At 42.3% G+C, this 23,692-nt stretch overlaps 1 protein-coding gene across 2 annotated transcripts in view; it reads right to left on the bottom strand.

Annotated features, from left to right (window-relative positions):
- Positions 1 to 23,692, bottom strand: part of DNAH17 (dynein axonemal heavy chain 17) — a 105,792-nt gene that overhangs the window by 67,946 nt on the left and 14,154 nt on the right. For both annotated transcript variants that reach the window (XM_053375595.1, XM_053375596.1), the window contains 16 exons: positions 23,487 to 23,633; positions 22,378 to 22,486; positions 20,250 to 20,353; positions 19,953 to 20,093; positions 18,779 to 18,922; positions 17,116 to 17,298; positions 15,832 to 16,086; positions 8,835 to 9,004; positions 6,801 to 7,023; positions 5,824 to 5,940; positions 4,448 to 4,534; positions 3,912 to 4,064; positions 2,598 to 2,846; positions 2,377 to 2,499; positions 892 to 1,239; positions 711 to 802 (listed from right to left, as the gene is read on the bottom strand). In XM_053375595.1, the coding sequence (XP_053231570.1) occupies positions 711 to 802; positions 892 to 1,239; positions 2,377 to 2,499; positions 2,598 to 2,846; positions 3,912 to 4,064; positions 4,448 to 4,534; positions 5,824 to 5,940; positions 6,801 to 7,023; positions 8,835 to 9,004; positions 15,832 to 16,086; positions 17,116 to 17,298; positions 18,779 to 18,922; positions 19,953 to 20,093; positions 20,250 to 20,353; positions 22,378 to 22,486; positions 23,487 to 23,633 (2,645 nt within the window). The remainder of the gene's footprint in view (positions 1 to 710; positions 803 to 891; positions 1,240 to 2,376; positions 2,500 to 2,597; positions 2,847 to 3,911; positions 4,065 to 4,447; positions 4,535 to 5,823; positions 5,941 to 6,800; positions 7,024 to 8,834; positions 9,005 to 15,831; positions 16,087 to 17,115; positions 17,299 to 18,778; positions 18,923 to 19,952; positions 20,094 to 20,249; positions 20,354 to 22,377; positions 22,487 to 23,486; positions 23,634 to 23,692) is intronic.

Genomic DNA, 23,692 nt, shown 5'->3' with positions numbered 1-23,692 from the left:
TGACTGACATCTGAACACTTCTAATTGAAAGGAATACATGCTCAGCCCAAGTGTTAAAGCAGCTTATTCACATGGATGTTTACATTAATTACACCTGGGTCATTATAGATGCCAGGAGATACCATGGAAAGCAGTCGAGACCCAGGCAGAAAAGGTGTCAGGGTATGAAGGGTGAGCTGCTATTGGATTCCAGATCCCAGCTTAGGTGTTTGCTACATGCAGATTTCACCTCCTTTGAAAATGGTAGTCATGGTGCCTGTTCTGTTTCTCTTCAGTTCCGAATAATGGTTGCACCATGACAGGGCTGCCATTCAGTGCAAGCCTGAGAGATACTGTCTAAAGCACAGCAACAAATGCTATTCCCCAGCACTTCATGGTGCATAGCACACAAGTTTCATCTCTGGAAGTAAAAATCAAAATGCAAATTAAGTAACACATTACTTGGCTGCCTGAGGCAACTGCCGCACCCTGTCCAATGTTAGGGCCAGTCCTACTGCCATTTAAAACAAACCGCTGATAAACAGGCATCTGCAACTGTCTTTCTGGGCCTAAAATTAAAAGACCTCTTAATTCAAGAAACTGCAATCAGAACCCTGTCCTAAATAACTGAACTTATGCAGCCTGTGATTTGCTTCTTCTCTCAGTAAGTAAATCCAGCCAGCTGCTTACACTTGACAAAATCAAGCAGGAAAATAAAACGCCTTCCTCACCTTTTTTGCAAGGACTCTAGTTTGTCATAGAGACCTGGTTTATTTGTTGCTTCAACCACATTCGGGGTTTTTACTGCATCAGCCATTAATTCCTGCAAGAAAAGAGGATGGACTTGTCAGCTGCTCCAGTTTTTGTCGTTTTTGCATGTGAAAATTAGGGCAGGTAAAGGGCCATGCCCACCTTAAAATCCTTGTCAATGGTATCAAAGCGCCTGGAGTCCTCTGGGAGCTGATTGCGAATGTCCTCTGAGCCAATGAAAATGCTTTCTAGGTGGCTCCAGGTTCTCTGGACTTCAAACCAGATGCTTATCACAGAGTCAGCTGTAGATAATTTCTGCTGCCAGCTGGAGACCTCCTGAAGGAAATGTGCTAAATACTTTGAAGTCATCAGGGTCTGGAGTTGCACTTGATTTTCTTCAAGGGTCTCTACCAGTGCCTCATCAGACTTGAGCATCATGGTCCCAGTTCTATGGTGGGGCTCGTGTTCAAATTGCATAGTTGACCAGGTACTATCAAGAGCCTTCAATACCTTCAAACAAAAGCAGTCAGGAAAGATTTTTAACCTGATAAGATTTCAAACTAAAAACTTGCAAAATGTCCATGAAATTCCAAGAATTAGTGAAGAGGCACTATGACGGTATTGTTCACCCTCCCTTTCTGAAACTACTTTAGCACTTCTTAAGGGTTAATATACTCTGAAGGAGCATGTTCCACTGCCAATTAATGGTACTGCTTCCGACCGTGGAGGCAGAACACATAATTTTGAGGGAGGGCGGAACTCATAAAAGACTTAAACAATAAAATACACAAAATACAGCAAAGCAAAAATCAGTCATAATAATATCATAGTAAAAATAGCAACAGAACAGCCATTGCAACCAGTTAAGACGTAGAACAAAAAAATAAGAAAAAAGAAAAAGGATTTGCCTTATGCCAAAAAATAACAGAGTAAGCACCAAGTGAGCCTTTCTAGAGAGGGAATTCCTTAAGCGGGGGCCCACCACTGAGAAATCTCTCTCCCTGGTCACCATCTGCCTCTCCTCAGATGGCAAAGGAAGGAAAACCTCCATGAATGACCTTGGCAGGTGTTGCTCCTTCAGGTACCCAGGCCTTGAGCTGCATAGGGCTTTAGAGGCGAGCATTAAAAGAACCAGAAGACAGTGTGGCTCTTTAAGCATTGGAATATGGTGGTTCCACTCTCTGATCCCAGTCAGTAGACTCATGTGGCTGGAGTGTAACATTCTCATCCATTGCTCTCCCTGCTTTTGCCTCTGGCCTCAGTTACCACTGCCATGTCGACACTGAAATGGTGCTCGCAAAGGGATGTGGCTTTTTGGCTGAAAATGGTTCACCACCCAAGACATGGATGAACAAATCGATGATAAGGCATGTGTAGCCTTATCAAATTTTATGTGCGTCTATTCTGAAGAGGAAATGCAGTATATAAAAGGAGGAAGTAAGAAACTTAAAATTTCCACGTATTTCACCTGTGCACAATATTATCAGGAATAATAATGTTAAAGTCAGAGAAGCCTATCTCAGATCTACTTCCAAATGTAGGAAATGAAGCGTTATCTTTCAGCATTTTTATAGGAGTGAGAAGCAGGAAGTATCTGAAAGCTGCATTTGATTGATGGGCATGGAATGGCTAGGGCAAGAGCAGTACCTTTTCCATCCCCGACTCTTTCACAGCCTTGTCCACAATACTGCGAACTTCATCCTCAAATTTGTGAAGATTCAGCTGAAGTAGATCTGCAAGCGTCGTCTCCTCAGACATGGTGAACTTCACCTGTTACAGAAGTAAAAGTTGGAAACGGAGCCGGATCAGCTGGCGACAGACGGATGAATGGAAAATTGTAGACACTCACTGTAGCCTGTATCAGTTACCTGTGTGGCCTCCATCAGTTCTTTCCAATGTCTGTCTCGAATAGCTGGATTCTGGAGCTCAGTCACAGCTCGGAGAGAGGTCATCATATTTTTGACTGTGTTATCCAGTCCCACAAAAGCATCCCATGCTCTCATTTCCTTGTCTAAGGCTCTCACATCCTTAGCAAATTTCTTGCAATCAAGGTCCATTTGCTCGACATTAATCTCCTTCCACTTGGTTGTCTTCCAGTCATTAATACTTTCATTGACCTGAATGGGGGGTGGGTCATAGTTTTTCCTGTTTTCGCTAACTGAATAAAATATTTACAATGCAACTATTTGGAACATTAATAGAACCTGCACCTCAAAGGGGAACAGAAATGTTATAGTAGGACCTTTCTAGATGTTGGGGGAAATAGATTTTATTTTTAAATCCTTTACTACCACTCACTTCTATCCACTGCGAGTATACCCCATCTCCTTTCTACAAAAGGCAGTGGGTGTTTCTGTGCTGGAGATGGAGAAGTAAACTTTAATAAATTAAAAAACCGAAGCTCCATAAAATGTCAGATCATATGTTGTGAGGAAGGGAGTACCCTTGCCATGTTCACCATATGCTATTTAAGGGCTACATGAACAAGCTTGCATTTGAATGCAACAGCATGCAATCTCTATAGAAATAAATACAGAAAACACCCAGTAGTTGCTGAACTACTACCTTTGTTCTTGGGGAAATTATCAGAGTGGTACTGGGAGCAGAACCTACTTGGAAATCACTTCCTGCCCTTTCTGCCAACAACGTCCTTTGGTCTGCAACTCCATTTCTTCCATTATCACAACGCTGTCATAGTGTTCATTACATGCTCCCAATTTCCTCAATTGGCAAGCAGGTCCAAAGGAAGCTCAACATGAGCTGCCCTGGATGAGGAAGCATGAAGACTTTGGGCCAAACTACAGGTGACATTTATTACATAGCTTGCCATTGAGTGCAAGCTTTTTCTTTTATCAATTGTCAGTGCAGGGGGCTCAATCCAAACTGGATCCCTGGTGTGAGTCCCCCCCCATCAGCATTGGGGGGAAAAGCTTGCATTCGCTCAACGGGAACCACCCCCTCCACAAAGTAATTTGCAGTCATGGTGGCACTGATCTAGATCGGAACCACAGTGCAGGGAATGGGGTGCAAAAGATTCAATTCAGCCGTAAAAAAAAAAGAGAGCGATTGGGGTATTGACCTCATTATTCTCATTTCCTCGTGGTAGAATTCAACCTCTGCATGCAGAGTTCTTTCACTTGCCCTACCTGACATTTCCTAAGATTACAAGGTCAAAGTCTTACCAAGACAATCATATCCCAGAGCTCCTTGAGCAAGCGCACTTCCTTATGGCAGGCCTTCAGCTGTTTGTAATCTGGGACAGATACCTCAAACAAGCCTGCAGATTTGGATAGGGTTTCCATATCTTTCTCCATATTGGTGATCATTCTTTGTTGCTGGAAGCATTAAATGGAAAGGGAGTTAGTCAAAGTTGCAGGCAGATGAACACAAAGAGCAAACAAGTAGGGTAGAGCACTGGAAAGCGTAATGTTGCAATGTGCTTCTGGGATATGCCCTCTAACATGCCTGCAAAGATAGATTAACCTTTTGCTCCACTGAAGTCTCCTTCACGCATGGTTGGTGGCATATGCCCTACTCGTCATTGGCAACCGCATGCATATGCAGCCCCCAAGAAAGAGAAACCACTGAGTCCAAATTTCGCAGCCAGTTTTTGAAAATGCTACTTTACTATGCCACTAAAAAGCACACTATAATAGGTGGCATTTGAGGAAGGCATAGATATTGCCCATATTGACTTTCTTGACTTGTAGTAAATTACCTTATTGAGAGATTTATATGGATCTGGATCAACATGAGTGAACGGTGCCTCTTCTCGGAATTTCTCCCTGAACTCATGCTGCTTAATCTGGAGGGGATGGGGGTTTGGAGGAGAAGAGAGAGCAGAATATCCTAGTTAAAGCAGGATCATGTAGCATCACATCTGGAAGGCAGGAGTTTGTTGGCTGCAGCTCAAGATTAGAATTATGATCAATCTGGATGACACCATCTACAGAAACAGCAGCAGAGGGTTCTGCCCAAAACATTCACAATAGGACACAGGCTGTGGGGCAAGACAAGACACTAGCAAATCATGAGCTACAACCTCATCTCTTTTTTAAAAGTTCTCACTGCCCACTACACATGCTGTGACATCACAGCATCTTACAACAAAGTAGATTCAGAATTGGATGGCATCTTGTATGCCTCCTTCCAGCAACTCCTGCAGCCAAGCTGGTGGCTTTATTTTCCTTTGACCACATCAGTGAGGCCAAGAGGGGGGTCTTGTCGTCTGGGCAGCCCAGGACCTCCATACATACTACCTAAGCTTCTGCCCTGGAGAGAATTAGAAATGGAGGCAGCAGCTACTGCTGCTGCTAGGGAAGGGGAAGATATTCAGCCTGGTTTGCATTTTCATGTGTTACATTCCTCCATATCAATGGGAAGGAACACTTAATGAATTGGAACGCTACGAATATTTAATATTAAATATTTCTATGGGACTGTTTCTTAAATTTTCTGGAAAATGCAATATTCTGGGGACATTCCTTCCGTCCCTCCTTCATAGATATTATTATTACAGTGATCGATGGGAGATGAAATTATGAAAAATAAAGTATTGCCACTTTATTGAACGGTTAATAGATTCTGGAAGAGGAAGGTCTGTTAAATGGAAAGTCTGTTAAGCTGCACGTTAACTCACACTTCCCAAAACAATACACAAACTGGAACACAGCTACCATTCAAAATTCACACTTCTCAAAATTCAACCAAAGAATGTGTACAAAATGTGTACAACAGGGATAAAAATGCATGTAATTAAGAAAACAGAAAAAAGAGGCATTGTGTTAAGGAAAACTGCTAGCAAAAATGTGTATACTAGACACATTTTCATATGCAGTTTTGCCTGTCAGGAGAAATGTGCACAGAAACACTGATGAATTATCATGGAATGTTGCAAAAACGTGGCAAACTGAACATTGGAAAACTGAGAGAATGGATTTGTCCATTCTGGACAGCTGCCAAATTGAGACTATAGTTGGTAGGCAGCCCATCTGTCAGTGCCTTCGGCCTACAGGTCCCCCTGAATGTTTGGTCTGTGGGGAGCTCAGCATGCCAGTTGAGCAGAGAATACCTTGCACTGCAAGAGAAAGGTACCTCAAACTGTTGGCATTTCCTTCGGATAATGGTAACTTCATTTGCCTGCAGAGGAGCCACATTCTGCTTGACTTGGAATGATAGCTTTTTGGTGTTATTCCATTGTTCTGGCAATTCCTAAAAGCAAACAAAGAAGAACCCTCAAACCTCTCAGAGCATTGCGGGCGGGGGGGGGGGGGGGGCTTGCTTGGTAAAACAAATGCAGGAACGGTAAGAAGGGGGGAAATCTGAATATGAGGAGGAGGAAACACACTTTGGTATGGTAAGGGTCTGTGGAAATGTGCAGGTTTCTGAACTTAATCTGCCCCAACTCTGTTAATAAAGGTAAAGGTAAAAGGACCCCTGACCATTAGGTCCAGTTGTGGCAGACTCTGGGGTTGTGGCGCTCATCTCGCTTTATTGGCCGAGGGAGCCGGCGTACAGCTTCCGGGTCATGTGGCCAGCATGACTAAGCCGCTTCTGGCGAACCAGAGAAGTGCACGGAAACGCCGTTTACCTTCCCGCCGGAGCGGTACCTATTTATCTACTTGCACTTTGATGTGCTTTCGAGCTGCTAGGTTGGCAGGAGCAGGGACCGAGCAACGGGAGCTCACCCCGTCGCAGGGATTCGAACCGCCGACCTTCTGATCGGCAAGTCCTAGGCTCTGTGGTTTAACCCACAGCGCCACCCGCGTCCCTTACTCTGTTAATAATAATGGATAAATGCTATGATGCCGCACGTCCAAAGTGAAATCAATCATATTAAATAGATTGTAATGCACAATGGCTTCAATCGTGGGCAACATTGTGATCACTTTCAGATTGTGTTTATCAGATACATTCCCATGAACTTTCCTGATGTGTTATTTCTGGCCTGGTTTCCCACTATATTTATTTAGTCTTCTACAAAGCATTGAGGTCATTGGATCACACTAAAAAATGGCAACATGAAAGATGAACAAATATGTACTGAGTGAAAACAATTTGTAATAACTCACGTGCAACTGCATATGGATTTCTTCAGGCATTTCTTCTCCATATAGTTTGAGCAACTCAATGGTTTGCTTTAGAGGCTCAAACATATTGTCAGTAGCTACCTGCCTTTCTTTGACCCTCATCAAGTGTCCCATCACTTCCACAAGCCCATCGTAGTCACCTTCCTTCACAGGTTTAGTTAAGCCTGCATTGACTTCTTTCATGAAAGTGGAAAGGTCCTGAAGGCTGCAATGGAAAAGGTTCCAGTTGGGGTTAACTTTAACAGTACAAGGAACAAAACATTGGATTTATTTCTGATAGTTCTTTCTAATTATGGAACGAGGATGGCATCCTTTGGGGGGGGAGGAGAGGGATAACAACCTCTAACTACTTTGAGAAGGCACCAAATTACCATAAATAAACTTAGGGCTTCCATATGCCCTCTTTTTCCCGGAAACACACCCTTTTTCAGCCTTAAAATTTCTTTCTGGGTGGATTTTTAAAATATAGCAAAATTTCTGGGTTTATGCATATACAGTGGTACCTCGGGTTACGAACTTAATTTGTTCTGGAGGTCTGTTCTTTACCCGAAACCATTCTTAACCTGAGGCACCCTTTCGCTAATGGAGCCTCCCGCTGCCACCAGCACATGATTTCTGTTCTCCTCCTGGAGCAAAGTTCTCAACCCAAGGTACTACTTTCAGGTTAGCGGAGTTTGTAACCCAAAGTGTTTGTAACCCAAGGTACCACTGTACACATATACACCTTTCCTGTCACTAGAGTTGAAGAGGAAACGGCTGCCTAGCCCCTTTCACATGACTAGAGTTGACCAATAGCTGGTTGTCACATGATTCGGTCCCTGTGCTGTTCTCCCCTGTCGTGTGATCCACAGAGCTTGAGGCTGGAAACCATGGAGGGAAATGCCCGGGAGCCCTGGTAACTCGGAGCAGAGGCTCAGTGGGTGGAGGAAAGCGAGGTTGATCCAAGCCCGCTTTTTTCGGGTTCAAGAGTGGCCATGGCGAGTGGGGGAGCTGTTCTGCTCATTCACTGGCTAGTGGGTAGTTACTTTTGGCTATGCCAGCCCAATCAGAGTGGCTCACTCTGCACTTTATGTGGCTTTCGTAACAGTAGCAAATACACGAAGCAAGAATGTAAAACATGCACCATTATATGTTCAGGTCTCCATACATGCATGTAACACCAATGCACTCTTAGTGAATGCAATCACTGTTACAAGTGTGGAGCTGGTTTCAGTATCTGGTACAAATTAAAAACAAACAAACACTGAGTTGGCTGAATATTTAAAAATAAAATATTTTCCTGTTCTGATCCTCATTGTTGTTTTTTTGGAGTATATGTGTGGCTTTATAATAACAATTTAAAATAATAATAATAAACTGCAAATGTGTCCTCTTCAAAATATGGCAGCCCTAGTTTTAAGCAACACTTTCTAACCATTTCCATCTTGCCCTCTTGCCATTTTTCTGGACCTCTAGGGTTTATCCTGAGATCCTATGAGTATGGAGAGAAAGATATTATTGATCCCACAACTGTCAGCCAAATGCAGTGTTTTATGTTGTAAACCGCTCTGTGATCCTTGGATGAAGGGCAGTATGGAAGCAACAGCAACAGCAGCTGAAATTTTACCCATGTCTAGAAAGCTAATTCCAATATAATTGCCCAAGCTGGGATTCCTCTGACACCAGATTCTTCAGCTCTGGGATCCGACCTTTTCTTTCATGTTGCAAAGCAGAGCTTTTGTAATTGGGGGACCTGATAAGAGGTTTATAAAAGTAGGTCTCAAGTCACTTTTCTCCCTCTCTCATGACATATCCACTAAAACTGGATGTAAAGGTGGGTGATACAAGACAGACAAAAGGAAGTGCTTCTTCACACAAAATATAGTTAGGCTGCGTATAACAGGTGCTGATTCAAAGAATGCATTCGTAGGTTTGTATACCAAGCACTGGCTGATGGTGGCCGATTACCATACGTGCAGGGAGAGGGGCTGTAGGAATGGAAAGCTTGGAAACTGACAAAATTATTCCCCACCCTACCTGGTGGTCACGTGGTTGATGAGGTGCTGTTTGAACATCAGGCTCCAGCGTTTGATGGTATTCAGGAGCGCTTGCTTGAAGGGACGGCAGTCACTTTGCAGCCAACCGTTGAACACTCTGGTATTCTCAAACTTGGACACTTCTTCATAGAGCTTCTCATAAGTGTCAATCTAGAAACACCAGGGGGCGCTGAGATGTGATAGCTTGTGATGCAGAATTTCTACACTCACATCAGTAATGGGAACAGAGGGAAATCATGATGGGACCACTATGGGCTATGGCATTTGAGTGTGTGGGTTCCCTTTGTAGCCATCTGGTTGTGAGCTAGAGTGTCCTAAGAGGAAAACCTACTTTATTCGAATTATTGAGTTCAGAGTTTGTGTCTCTCCCTGACAGGTGGATTCTAATCTGCTTTGCTCCGTGGGTGGGGACTTACAATCCCCTAGTGAAGATACGCATACTTGGGACTTCCGGTTAGCGCCAGCGCTTAATGGCGGATTTCTCCCGGAGCTCCGGGAGAGATCTGCTTCGTGGGTTCGGGTCCTGTCAGCTACGGCGGAGCGGGGACCCTCAAAAATCACAGGCGCGTAGCCTGTGAACTGGAGACTCGGCGGGCACCTTTGCGCCCCCCCGACGCTGTGAAATAGCCTTTTTAAAGGCTGCGGATCAGCGGAGGGTGTGTGGAGCGGTGCTGAGAGTCGTTTTCACCCAGCCTGCGAAGCGAAGCCGCGTCGCCATTAGCGGAGAGCGCTGATTTCTTCCGGTGAATTTGGACTAAAAAGAACAACTATCCGTGAGTAGGATTGACCGCTAAGATACAATTGGACACTAAAATTAAAGAAATTGGGTACCGAGACGGACAAGCACCAAAAAGGAAGTCTGCTTTCCGTTCTGTAGCAAGATCAAAGCGAAAGGCATTTAAGCTGTAACTGTTTGAAAGGAGAGTTGTGGGAACTAATAAATCCACCACCAAGCAAAGAACTCCCTCCCCGAAGGCAGGAGGGGGGGGGAAGAAGATTTTAAAGTGTTTTCCTGCCATTTTAAAAGAAATTGAGCTATTCATCGCTGCTCCTATACCTGGGGATCGGACTGCCGGAGAAAAGGAACCGGCTAAGGACTGTTGCTACAAGAAGGTAAAAAAGTATCTTTAACTGACTTTGGCTACTCTCAACTTGAAACATTTACTTTGTTGCATAGTAAAGTTATTTGCAGGACATTATTGATTTGGATCCTTTAGAAAGAGAAAAGAACAATTGAAAAGGACTAGGAGGACTTTTGTTTATTTTCTGGAGAGTGTGGGATTAACTTGAAGGTAAAGAATTGACTTTACGCCCTCTAGAGGACTTATAAATTGTTTCAGCAACAAGTGGAGTTTAAAATTTGAGAATTTTTGTCTGACAGCTCAAGAGTGTGGGAATGACCTTGAGTAAAAGACTTTGTTATGGCAGATGGTAAAGAGAAAATTCACAAGAAAGAGGATTTACAAGAAACAACCTTGAGATCTGGCAGACAATACAAAGTTGATTTTTCCATGCAAAGAAGGGCTTCTGTATCAGGAGCCCCTGGAACTACAGTTGTCCCAAAGGCAAAAGTGAAAATAATGTCTTCAGAAGAATCCTTTGCTAAGGTATTGGAGAAGATAAATGACTCTTTAGAGGAATTAAAAAAGCAAGGTGCAGAAACTAAAGTACAAGTTGCTGAAACAAATAAGAAAATTGAAGAAATCTCTGGGAAAATTGATTCAAACACAAAAAGTATAACTGACCTTGGGAACAAAGTGAACTCAAATGCAGAAGCAATTGGGAAATTATTGGAAGAATCATCTACAACAAGAAAGATAGCTGAGGAAGCTAAAGAAATTGCAACTGCTGCTGAGGGAAAGTTTCCACCAGTGTTCAAGAAACTAGATGAGTATGAACTGGCACTTTCTATGCAGGATATGCAACGTAAGGAGAGGAACCTAAGGATCAGACTTGTGCCGGAAAAGGAAGGAGACAACCTGGTGGACTACCTGACAAAAGAATTTTCTGACTTTTGGAAGCAGGAGCTGGACAAAGAAGAATTTAAGATAGAAAGTGCATTTAGACTGGGAGCAAGGCAGAGGAAGAACAGACCCAGAGACTGTTTAATAACTCTAAGATCAAAGGAGGAACGGGACAAAATATTGAACCTGCATTACCAAACAACCCTTCGAATTGAAGATTTTTACATTGAGATTTTTAAAGACATTCCCAAAAGTATTTTGGACGCAAGAGGACATTACAAGGACCTGGTGATATTGCTGAAAAGGAACTACATACAATTCAGGTGGGAGTTTCCCCAAGGCTTGTCTTTTAAATACAAGGGGAAGAAAAGAAGAATAAAGACAGTGAGTGATAAAGACAAGTTCTTAGGAGAACACGAAGAAGACCTACAGAAAGAGACGTTTCCAGGGCAAGGGCATCCTTCACTAGATACGGATACGGAACCACCGACAAACGAGGAACAAAAATTGGGAGCTGTAGGAGGAAAGAGTAAATAACCCCATCATGGCTCTGCAACTTCTAACCTGGAATTGTAACGGTTTGAACATTCCCAGAAAAAGGAAAAATATATTTCATGCTTTAAAGAAAGACCAATTGGACTTGATTTGTTTACAAGAGACCCATGTGACAAGAGCACATAGAAAATTATTAATAAATAAAAGACTGGGTCAAGAATTTATATCTTCAGACAGAGTAAAAAAGAGAGGAGTAGTGATTTATGCAAAGGAAAAGCTGCAACCGAAACAAATCTTTAAAGACGACCAAGGAAGATATTTGGCAATTGAAATCCAATTTCAAGGAGAAAAGTATCTGATAGTGGGAATCTATGCGCCAAATGAAGGGAAAGCTGAATTTTTTAAGAAGTTGCATGAGACTTTGATGGACTATATGGATTATAATCTAATTATGATGGGAGACATGAATGGAGTAGTTTCAACAAATATGGACAAAGCACAAAGACAGGTAGTAACAAAAGATGGAAGACTACCAAAGACTTTTTTTTGAAATGACTGACAATATGGACTTGATAGACATTTGGAGAACAAAACACCCATTAGAAAGAGAGGGAACCTTCTTTTCTGAAGCCAAAATGACATGGACAAGGATTGACCAAATTTGGGTGACTAGCAGTATGGCGCAGAACATAAAGAGAGTGGAAATCTGCCCAAAAACTTTCTCCGACCACAATGCAGTAAAGATGGTGATGAGGCAAACAACAACTGGCTCCTTCAGATGGAGAATGAATGACACCTTACTTAGAGATGAGGAGATTTGCAAGAAGGCCCAAAAAACTTTGAAAGACTATTTTGAAATTAATCTAAGGACTAAAGTAGAAAAAAGAATAGTATGGGACGCAAGTAAAGCCGTGATGAGAGGGTTTCTGATACAACAAAATACATTAAAGAAAAGAAAACAAAATGAGAGGAAGGAAAAAATTCTGGAAAAGATAAAAGAAGGGGAAAAGAAACTAAGATTGAAGCCAAAATCACAAGAGATTTTAAGAGAAATCAAATTTTATCAAACACAATATATGGAACTGACGAATCAAGAATTAGAGTGGAAAATTAAGCAAATGAGACAAAAGACTTTTGAATCTGCTGACAAATGTGGCAAGTTATTGGCTTGGCAAATAAAGAAGAGACAAAAACTCAACACGGTAACAAATATAGAAGTGGAAGGAAAGAACATAAGTAACCCAGCGGAAATTAGGAACTGTTTTCAGAACTACTTTAGACAACTTTACACACAAGGACCGCAGAAGGAAATGGATATACAACAATTCCTCGAGGAAAATGGGCTGAAAAAGGTCTCGCAGGAAAGTAAGACGATTTTGAACCAGGAGATATCAGCACAAGAAATAGAAGATGCCATTCAAGGTACGACGTTGGGCAAATCCCCAGGACCGGATGGACTGACTTCCAAATACTACAAAGTTCTGAAGGAAGGGTTGATACAACCTTTGAAGGAAGTCTGTAACGAGATTATGGAGGGGAAAAGGGCACCCGACACGTGGAGAGAGGCCTACATTACACTTATACCAAAGACAGAGACTGAAAAGACCCAACTTAAAAACTACCGACCCATCTCGTTATTGAATGTGGATTACAAAATCTTTGCTGACATTTTAGCAAAGAGACTGAAAAGAGTTTTGATGGAGGAGATTCATGGGGACCAAGCAGGCTTTCTCCCGAAAAGGCATTTGTCGGATAATGTAAGGAATATAATTGACATTTTGGAAAAGTTGGAAGTGAATATAAACACTAAGGCTGTTTTGATATTTGTGGACGCCGAGAAAGCCTTTGACAACATTTCTTGGAGTTTTATGTTGAAGAACCTCCGGGGGATGGGGGTAGGCCAAGGGTTTGAGAATGGTATAGGTGCAATTTATTCTGAACAGAAAGCAAAATTAATTGTAAATAATGTGGTTACAGAAGAGTTCAAGATTGAAAAAGGGACACGACAGGGGTGCCCTATCTCCCCATTACTTTTTATATCGGTCCTGGAGGTTTTGCTTAATATGATTAGGAGGGACCAGTTGGTTAAAGGGATTCAGGTCGGAGCTAAACAATACAAACTGAGAGCATTTGCAGATGACCTAGTACTTACATTGCAAGAGCCAGAAGCTAGTACGAAAAGAGTTTTGGAAATAATCCAAGAGTTTGGTCAATTGGCAGGATTCAAATTGAATAAGTTAAAGACAAAGGTATTGGAGAAAAACTTAACACAGGTTGAAAAAGAAAGGTTTCAGAATGAGACAGGGTTGACTGTGGTTTAAAAAGTGAAATATTTGGGTATAAACATGACAGCTAAGAATGTGAATCTATTTAAAGATAACTATGAAAAAACCTGGACAGAAGTGAAAAAAGATTTGGAGATTTGGTCAAACTTAAAGCTTTCCTTGTTAGGTCGAATTGCAGTTATAAAGATGAATGTATTGCCAAGAATGTTGTTTTTGTTTCAAGCATTGCAAATAATGGATAAAATGGACTGTTTCAAGAAGTGGCAAAAAGATATATCTAAATTTGTCTGGCAGGGCAAAAAGCCCAGAATTAAATTCAAGATATTAACGGATTCAAAGGAAAGAGGGGGGTTTGCCCTGCCAGACTTTAAACTGTATTATGAAGCGGCAGCTTTCTGCTGGCTGAAAGAATGGCTGCTTCTTGAAAACACAGACATTTTGGATTTGGAAGGCTTTAATAACATTTTTGGGTGGCATGCATATTTGTGGTATGACAAGGTTAAAGCACACAAAAGTTTCAAAAACCATATTGTCAGAAAAGCATTATTAAATGTCTGGATCAGATATAAAGACTTGCTGGAAAATAAAACTCCAAGGTGGCTATCGCCAATGGAAGCAAAGGCAGTTAAAAAGTTTAACATGGAGTCGAAGTGGCCAAGATATTGGGAAATTCTGGAAAAGGAAGGGGACAAACTGAGACTGCAGAGTTTTGAGAAATTAAAAGGGAAGGTGAGAGATTGGCTGCACTATCATCAAATAAATGAAGTGTTTAAAATGGACAGTAAAATTGGCTTCCAGGTGGAAAAATCAAAATTGGAGACAGAATTGTTAGAACCCAGTACCAAGAATTTGTCAAAAATGTATAATCTGCTGCTGAAATGGAATACACAAGATGAAACGGTTAAATCAGCTATGATTAAATGGGCTCAGGACATTGGTCATAATATTTTGTTTGCTGATTGGGAAAAGTTGTGGACCACCGGGATGAAATTCACGGCATGTAATGCCTTAAGAGAAAATATTATGAAAATGATATATAGGTGGTACATAACCCCAGTCAAGCTTGCAAAGATTTACCATTTGCCTGATAATAAATGTTGGAAATGTAAAGAAAAGGAAGGTACACTTTTTCACCTTTGGTGGACGTGCCCGAAGATTAAGGCATTCTGGGAAATGATCTATAATGAACTTAAAAAGGTATTTAAATATACTTCCCCCAAGAAACCAGAGGCCTTTCTCTTGGGTATTGTCGGCCAGGGGGTGTCAAAGACAGATATAACTTTCTTTATGTATGCTACAACAGCAGCTAGAATACTCATTGCGAAGTACTGGAAGACGCAAGATTTACCCACACTGGAAGAATGGCAGATGAAGGTGATAGACTACATGGGCTTGGCAGAAATGACGAGCAGAATCCGAAACCAGGGAAGAGAAGCAGCGCAAGAAGATTGGAAAAAGTTCAAGGACTATTTAAAGAAATATTACAAAATCAATGAAAGTTAGAATGATGTTGGACTGGAAAGTAAATGGTTACTATCAGTAATGGTTAAGACAAGGAGAATAAGGAAGATTAGTTTAAATTTTAATTAAAACAAGGGAAGATTTGCTGAGTAATTGATAAGAACCTGGAATACAGAAAAGGGAGGCATGAGGAAGTCGGGGAAGAAAGGTATAAGAAACTAAGATATGAAATGGTACATGTTTTTTGTTTTGTTTTTGTTTTTTGTTTGTTTATGTATTTGTTATATGTTCGTGTTGTTATAAAAATCTGTAATAAAAAATTATTATTAAAAAAAATGAAGATACGCATACTTGAAGGAAATGGGGCGTACAGGGCTATGAAGGGGATAAAACCACTTATACACAGGGCACATAAGAACTCCTTTAAGGTAGGTATTTGTGCTGGGTGTGGGTCAGTTGTTAAAAAGTGCAATAAGAACATAGAAGAGAAATTTTATGTGCATTCCTGACAATGCCAGTTTTGCCAACTGGTGATGTAAGAAACAGCGATTTTACTCGTCTTTAGTGTGAAAATGCCCAAAGAATTGTGCATTGCTGAGGAAAGATGGGAAGTAGGAGGAGAAAAGAGGAAACAGGAAAGCAATGGGGATGTTCCAATGTTACTCACTTGCATGAGGGATGATGTAGGGTTATAAAGATGGAGTTGGTGCCATTGAGAACACAACACACACATCAATTTGGATGAAACGTATAGACATACTCCAACCCTCACCTGTAGCTGAAACTGGTCTAAGGTGGGCGCGACATGAGGCAAGTACTCCTCTGCGTGAGACTCCAGCTCTTCAGTGGTTAGAGCGTGGCCAAAAGTGAGGAAGCGCTGCATGAACTCATGGGGATCATCCATCCAAAGGTACGAATATTTCTCAAATGAATCTTCGTATTCTTCACCTTGTTTCATGGCATTGACCACAATGTTCCCAATCTCCTCTCGTATCTCCATCAACTCTCCCATGTCTTCTAGGTCAACCTGAAAGCATCAGGGAATCATGAATGGAGTCACGAAAACAAAAGAACAAGCCGAGTATATGGGCTTCCCACTGGCATCTTGGCTGGAACATAGGATGCTGGACTAGGTAGATCTTTAGATCTTACGTTCACCAGATTCCAAATGAACAAAGTATCCATGCCAAGAGATAACTTAACAACATTCACATATTCACACAAACATTGACTGACCAATGTTCCCTGTAGCATTTACAGGTGACCTGGAACTCTGAATAGTCCAAATCACACTCTGCAACCCAGCTGTACTTTCTAGGACTAAATTTGGTGGCTTGCCTAGAATCCTCGGATTCTGAAGTTTCCTTTTAATTTTCTTTTTCTTTTTAAGTTATTGTGCCTACAACCTAAATGGAAATACATGGGTGACAACAGCAACCCTCCTGTCCTAAGGGTATGCAATCAGATTGCTTTATTGTTTTCCTTAGCGAGCATATGGAGAAAATATTTAACTATAGTCAAATGTGGAAACAGAGAGGGACCTCTCTGCATGCCTACCAATATGGCCGTTGCTTGCTTTCTGTCCACTGAGAATTGGTAATTATTTCACAGTAATTATGTGTCTCTTCTGGAACAAAATGCATTTATTTATTTATTTGTTCTTTTATTTATATATCTCTTATTTGCCAAAATGGCTTCTACAGAACGGAAAGAACATTGAAAAATAGCTGCCTGGAAGTCAGATGCAAGCATAGCAAGAGTTTGGGGGCAGCTAAGAATTCTGGGTGTGTAGACAGAAACATATGTTCCTGTGTTTTATTTTCATTACAAGACACATTCGCAGGAATTCTCTTGTGAACAAAAATGATAAAACTGAGCATTACATGGGACCCGAAAGCAATGCTTACGAGTTCCTTATGAAGTATATGCTAGCCACTCATCCTACATACCATTACAAACCTTGGCCTGGTTTGAATGTCTCTTTAAACTGGGTGTTGTTAACCTAGCACCCACAGAAGTCTTCACTAGCCTCCCTCTGCGGAGGCCCCAGACCAACCTTATAGCTGGACTTTCCTTTTGCCAGTCGCGGTATCAGCTTAGCTGTATCATAGATATCGTTCATCAGGTTTTCCACCAGTTCGAAAAAACCTTCCTCTGCTCCCACTTCCAGCGATGGACGATACCTCAATTCATCTTTATACAGCTCCATGCGCACTTCAAACAAAGGGGCTACAGCAGCCTGAAATGAACCGGTGCGTTCTTTATTAGTCAGTCTTCACTTTTGCGTTCAAAGTACTGTTTACTACTGCTCTGTCAGTTCCCTGCCTTTATGACCACAACCACTAGGCCTTTTTGTATACAATTACCATTCCCCACGGGTTTCCGGCTGACGAGATTTCCGGCTGACGTCACAATTTATGGTGCTAGCTCTCCACTGCCCTCCGAGGTTCAGGCAAGGGAAAGCCAGGATTTATGAGGTAAAATTCCTGGCAATGCTCCCCAGTTGCAGTTACTTTCCTGGCTTCAGCGTTGTTGTTTCCCATCTCTCACACTGAGCCGGGGGCCTTCCAAGACTTCAGAAGCCAATCACAAGCAACCCAAGGGGCATGGCTTTGGAGTAGACTCAGTTCCTTCAGGGCTACGTAAGCTCGCCATGTGGTGCAGAGGGCACTGCAGCCTTCTTTGGATTCCCCCTCCCCGTCCTTTTGTTCTAACAGTTAAATAAGCCACCTGGTTGGTGATAAACAGGCCTAGCCATGCAGGACCTTGCTATGGATTTACCCAGTGGTTGCATTCAGGACCAGGGAGGAATTTGCCTTGCAGACTAAGTGGGCTTGTCTGCAGTTTCTGCCCACCTCACAGAAATCACCACAACTTTTGGGTAGATAAGGCACTGGGTTGGATACTTAAGTCAAGGAGAGAAGGGTGTGGGGGGCCCTCCATCCCGTGGCAATGGGTATCCCCTTGAGTCTGGAAGGGGTGTTTCCTGTCTAGATTAAGGTTACCAGATGTCCCTGTTTTCCCGGGGACAGCCCCCAGATTAACAGCTTTCTCAGCATTCACATGCACATAGCAAACAATAAGTGTCCCCGGATTCATTGAAAAAAAATCTGGTAACCTTAGTCTAGATGCCCAACTTGGGGGCTAAAGGGCTTTACTGCAGGTGATCAGATGGGGCCCTAGGGTGCTCAACCCTAGGGGCTGACAGTGGTCAACCCCTAATATCCATCAACAAGCAGGCAGGCTGGTTGATTTCAGAATACACACCCAATGCTTGCTTACATCTGTAATCAGTAAAAGTTGTGGACTTATTTGACACCAGCATTCACTACTAGCAAATAATATACAGGCATGCTCAGAAACCATAATGTCTCTGGATGGGAGTGGAGTTTGTCTAAAATTTATACAAACTTCCCTTCCAATACCTTTTGCGAATTTCCTACCTTCCACCACCAAATCCTCAGTTAAAAATTAGAAATATACATATACCAGAATAAGCGGGCCTTAGTAAGAAAAAATGCTTGCATGCACACACCCTGCTTAATTGATTCCTATTGCAAAACCTTAGTTCTTTTGCTCACAAAGCTTGAATTTACTTAGTTCTGAAATTAAGCAACCAGAAGGTGGTGACAAAGCTCTGGCATGTGGTACTGATATCCACTGATAAATTGGTGCTTCAGGAAATACCCTCCCTCCCTGCAGAAAGCTCACCAACGTACATCAGCAGACATGTTGCTGAGCAGAAATTGCAGCGATTTGCGGATAAACTTAAAGTAGCCATCTAAAATCATGTCATCTATGAATTCCACATAATTAGACCACATTCTTGTTGTCTTGTCTGCCTTGAACAATTCTGCATTTTCCTGCAAACAGAAAAATCATTACTTGGGATACGCATTGTAATAGACAGGTGAGATTCCTTCTCCTGATGATGTATGCTTTAATGGTGATAGAAGCCTAATGTTGTCTCGTAAAACATTTGGGTAACTCCCAGAATTACACCAATAATGTCAGAACTACCACCAGATGGAATGTTGATCTGGAATTCACTTGAGAGAAACTATCCTTAGGGTAGTCAAGATGTCAAATACATGATCAGATAATAATATTCACTGTTTCCTGTCATAAGTATGGACTTGCTTATACAGAATAGTATACTGAAAGAAGTTTTGGGTGCACCCGGATGCAAGTCTGTTCTTGAATTGGGGCTGTTTGTGCATGCACATTTTTTGCAGCATTGAAATTAAATTGTCTTTATCAAAATGCCAGTCTTCCTGTTGGAAACCGCCCAGAGTGGCTGGGTCAACCCAGTCAGATGAACGGGGTACAAGTAATAAATTAATATTGTATTATTATTATTTTCCAATTTAATCTGGATTGTCGCTTACCACAGGACATCTGATAAGTAAAAACAACCTGCTATACGTCCAGTGTCACCAATGTTAGCACATTTCTTTGCCCGAGTGGTTTGCTTTGCGGGCGTGCTGCTGTTTTGGTGGGTGGGCGGTCTCTTATTACTTTACCCCTACACGTTTTCTTCTCACCTGACCATTTTGTTTCTGGCAGCAGAGGGTGAGGGAGGAGCGACTGAGTGTTGGAGGGACCAGAAACAATAACAAAACCCACCCCCAATGCGTTATTCCACCAATATCAGTTCACCAGTATGGACAGCAAATGGCAGAATAGCACCAAATGCCCATTGCTTAAAAGGTGAAAATATGTGAAAATTAACATGGCAATCACACACAAACACACACACGGGATTTGAATGACCATTTGTGATACAACGCCCACGTCTGGGAACAATCTCTGTAAAAAAAATAATTACCAGATATAAGCCCTACATAGAACTGTCTGCTGTTCTAACTCCTATGAAAACTCACTCTTTCTCACCTCAACCATAGCCTGGATCTTCTGCCCAGCATCTCTGATTGCACCATAGCGTTTGTGGATGTTTGTTTGTTTCCCATCCAGATCAAGGAGTGCTGTCTCCTTATTGTCTTTCCTTTCAAACAAAGGACTAGCTGACCATTCCTGTATGAAGAACCAGATATATGGAACACGTCTTTTGACTGCAGCTTGAAAAAATAAGTCACCCGGCGAAGGGCAAAACTACAAATTTATAAAGGAGAATCTTTTTCTCTTTTTTAAGTGCCTAGTAGAATTCAGTAGTTGTCACATGCTACACACCTGCATAAGCTGCCCAATGTTCTCCACGTTTAATTTCGTTTTCTGAATTCTTGTCTCTAAATCATATAAGACATTTCGCATCTCCTGAATATAGTCCATAACATCTGGTCAGGTTATTATGGTGGGGAAAAAGACATAGTAATTAGCAGCTGACTCCCAAGGCTTCCCTTTGCCTTTTGTATCTAACCTCCTTAATAATAATAATAATTTTATTATTTATACACCACCCATCTGGCTGGCTTACAGCATATATAAAACATAGAAAAACATCAAACATTGAAAACTTCCTGTTACAGGGCTGCCTTCAGATGTCTTCTAAAAGTTTTCTAATTCTTTTATTTCCTTGACATCTGAAGGGAGGGCGTTCCACAGGGAGGGTGCCACTGCTGTGAAGACCCTCTGCCCGATTCCCTGTAACTTCGCTTCTCGCGGTGAGGGAACCAGCGGAAGCCCCTCAGAGGAGAACCTCAGTGTCTGAGCTGAACAATGGAGGTGGAGATGCTCCTTTACGTATACTGAGCTGAGGTCTTTTAGGGCTTCAAAGGTCAGCACCAACACTTTGAATTGTGCTCAGAAACGTACTGGGAGCCTGTGAAGATCCTTTAGGACTAGTGTTATATAGTCCCAGCGGCCACTCTCAGTCACTAGTCTTGCTGCCGCATTCTGGATTAGTTGTAGTTTCTGAGTCACCTCCAAAGGTAGCCCTGCGTAGAGCAGATTGCAGTAGTCTAGGTGGGCAACAACAAAGCATGTACTACTCTGGCGAGACAGTGCGCAGGCAGGTAGGGTCTCAGCCAGCATACCAGATGGAGTTGGTAGACAGCTGCCCTGGACACATCTTTACCATCTCCAAAAATGTTGGTTGACACCAAGATCCTCCCATTCCACTGATGAAGACAGTAAAATTCCGAATGGGACCTCTCTGGATTACTGGTTCAAAGTACACAGTATGGGGAGAAGTGGGATGCTGTCTGACCACATCTCTGCACTGTTTCTCCTCAGTAATATATAGCTGAAGTGGAAATGTGTGTCTGCCCCCTGCAAGTAGCAGCTATTGAAGAAACGGAGCAGGAGGTGGTGATAAGTAAACCCAATGGCACATCTTTTCCTTGAACTGCACATTGCCGGGGAAACATTTATTTATTCACTTCTAAAATTTGTAGGCTGCCATTCATCCCATCAAAGCAATCCCAGAGTGGTTTTCAACCTTATATAAAAGACAACAAATACATCAAAAGCACATCAGCAATTACAATGATAAATTAATTAAACTAATTATTAACAACAGCATGAGAATACTAGAAGCAATGGGAGATCTTACTAATGCGCACCAAAGTATGTGGTTAATAATTTTTTTTTAAATTGTTGGCAGAATTCCAACAAAAGTCTCTGCCATCTGTACTTCCAAGAAAAAGAGTATTCCACTGTATTTGGGGTGTGTGTGTGTGTGTTCTTCTCTCGCATTACCATACAGCAAGTCAGGAGAGCTCCCTGCCGCCTCAAATCACAAGGCCAAGGGTGGATGGTATGGGAAAAGCTGCTTCAACTAACAGCTGTGTGACAGGCCAGGAAAGACTTTAAATACTAATACCAAAACCTTAAATTGGGCCCTGTAGCTTAGAGGCAGTCAGTGCAAATCCTGAAAGCATTCTGCACTAGCTGCAATCTCTGGACCATCTTTGAGGACAGCCCAGTATAGAGCACATTACAGTAGTCTAGCTGAGAGACTATAAGAATGTCAAGGCTGCCCTAATCCAGGAATGGCACGCTAGTCAAGAGCTGTTAACAGGCAGGCATTCCTCCCCCCTGAGGCAACTTGTACCTGATGTGACAGTGCTAGATCCAGCAGTGCCCCCAGGCTATAAACCACTTCCTTCAAGGCGGGTAGGTAGAACAAGCCTACATCCAATTCCCAGATGCAGGAGTTGTCCTCCAACAATATCTGGAGGCTCAGCGGTTCTCCACTCCTCCTTTAAGAGGTACTAGTTGGTGCCCATTTTATGTGAAGGCAGATGGGCTTCAACTTGCAAACTCTGGTGTTGAGCACTTCAATCGTTTGATCAATGCACTCAAAAAGGAAGGGCGGTGGGCTACAGTTTGTAACAAATCAATGACAAGAGTTTTGTACCTTCATTGCTCCAGTACAAGTTGGTCTCAGCTTTTCTCAGGCCAACGTCAATTTCTTGCAGCTCCCCCTTGACCAGTGGAAGTTCTACTGTCAAAATTGTCCTCTTGATCTAAAAGCAAGCAGTTTATTGTAATGAGCAGAGCTCATCTTGCTGAAGCTCAAGATGCATAGTGCTGTCTTAGGTAACACACTTCTCATCTCAACCCCTTCCAGGGCCAGCACCAAGCATGGTCAGGCATCTGCCAAGAGCCTGCACCTCAGCAGAGGGCGCACTGATAACAGACCCCTTGATCTCCTCTTCACCATTGCAAGTTGCTCGTTCACCAGCTTCTCCCTCTGGCCCAGACTATGGTGATGAGAGGGAAAGGCAGTAAGCAGGTGGTACCAATGATGAGGAAGAGCAGCAGCAGCTGTCAGTGATAAGGAAGGCGAGGAAGTGAACTCACTGAGGGAGTAGAACCCAAGCAGGGTATCTAAGCACAGGCCCTCCAAAACCTGGAATTGGCACTGACTCCATCCTAGACACTTAGAGAGGTCTGGACCCCTGACAAGGAGTTTCTGCTGGGATCAATGGCGGGACATTAGGATTAGACTGAGCAGGAGATTCAGCAGCTGCAAGGCTGAGTTGCTGAGCCTCAAAGGACACTGGTGGGTGATTTAGGCAAAGCAATAAACAAAAGAGAGAAAGTGACTTTCTGTACTGTCTTGTTCTGCCTTATTCCTTTAAGTTTTGTAGAATGTTAACTGTACAGTGGTTTCCCATTGTGCTCAGACACCATTACTTGGCACAGCGGTTAAGAGTGATGGATTAGAACAGGGACCATAAAGATCACTGGGTCATCTTGGTCCAGTTACTACCCCTCAGCCTAATCAGCTTCACAAGGTTGACAAGAGGATTAAATAGGGGTTAAGGACAATATTGCATTCTACCATGAGCTCTTTGCAGAAAAATGCAGACTACAAACCAAAGGAAAAAATACACAGCTACTTCTGTATTCCATAGATAGATAGATGATAGATAGATAGATAGATAGATAGATGATAGATAGATAGATAGATAGATAGATAGATAGATAGATAGATGATAGATAGATGATAGATAGATATACCTTGTTATACCAGCCAACTATGAGATCTAAGTTGTCCACAAACTTCCGAAACGTTTCATTCTGAGAAAAGAGGCTTCCAGCACTGTCCGGAATTTCCTTCTGCTGCTGAAAGTTCAGGTACTTGACTTCACGGAGAACAGCTACGAGCTACACGATAATATAGCAGGGAGAAATGAATGCCCTTCTATAAATGGAAACACCCCCCC

The sequence above is a fragment of the Podarcis raffonei genome, chromosome 2 (assembly GCF_027172205.1).
Source record: "Podarcis raffonei isolate rPodRaf1 chromosome 2, rPodRaf1.pri, whole genome shotgun sequence".
Taxonomy (NCBI): domain Eukaryota; kingdom Metazoa; phylum Chordata; class Lepidosauria; order Squamata; family Lacertidae; genus Podarcis; species Podarcis raffonei.
This window is presented reverse-complemented; position numbering and strand designations above follow the sequence as displayed.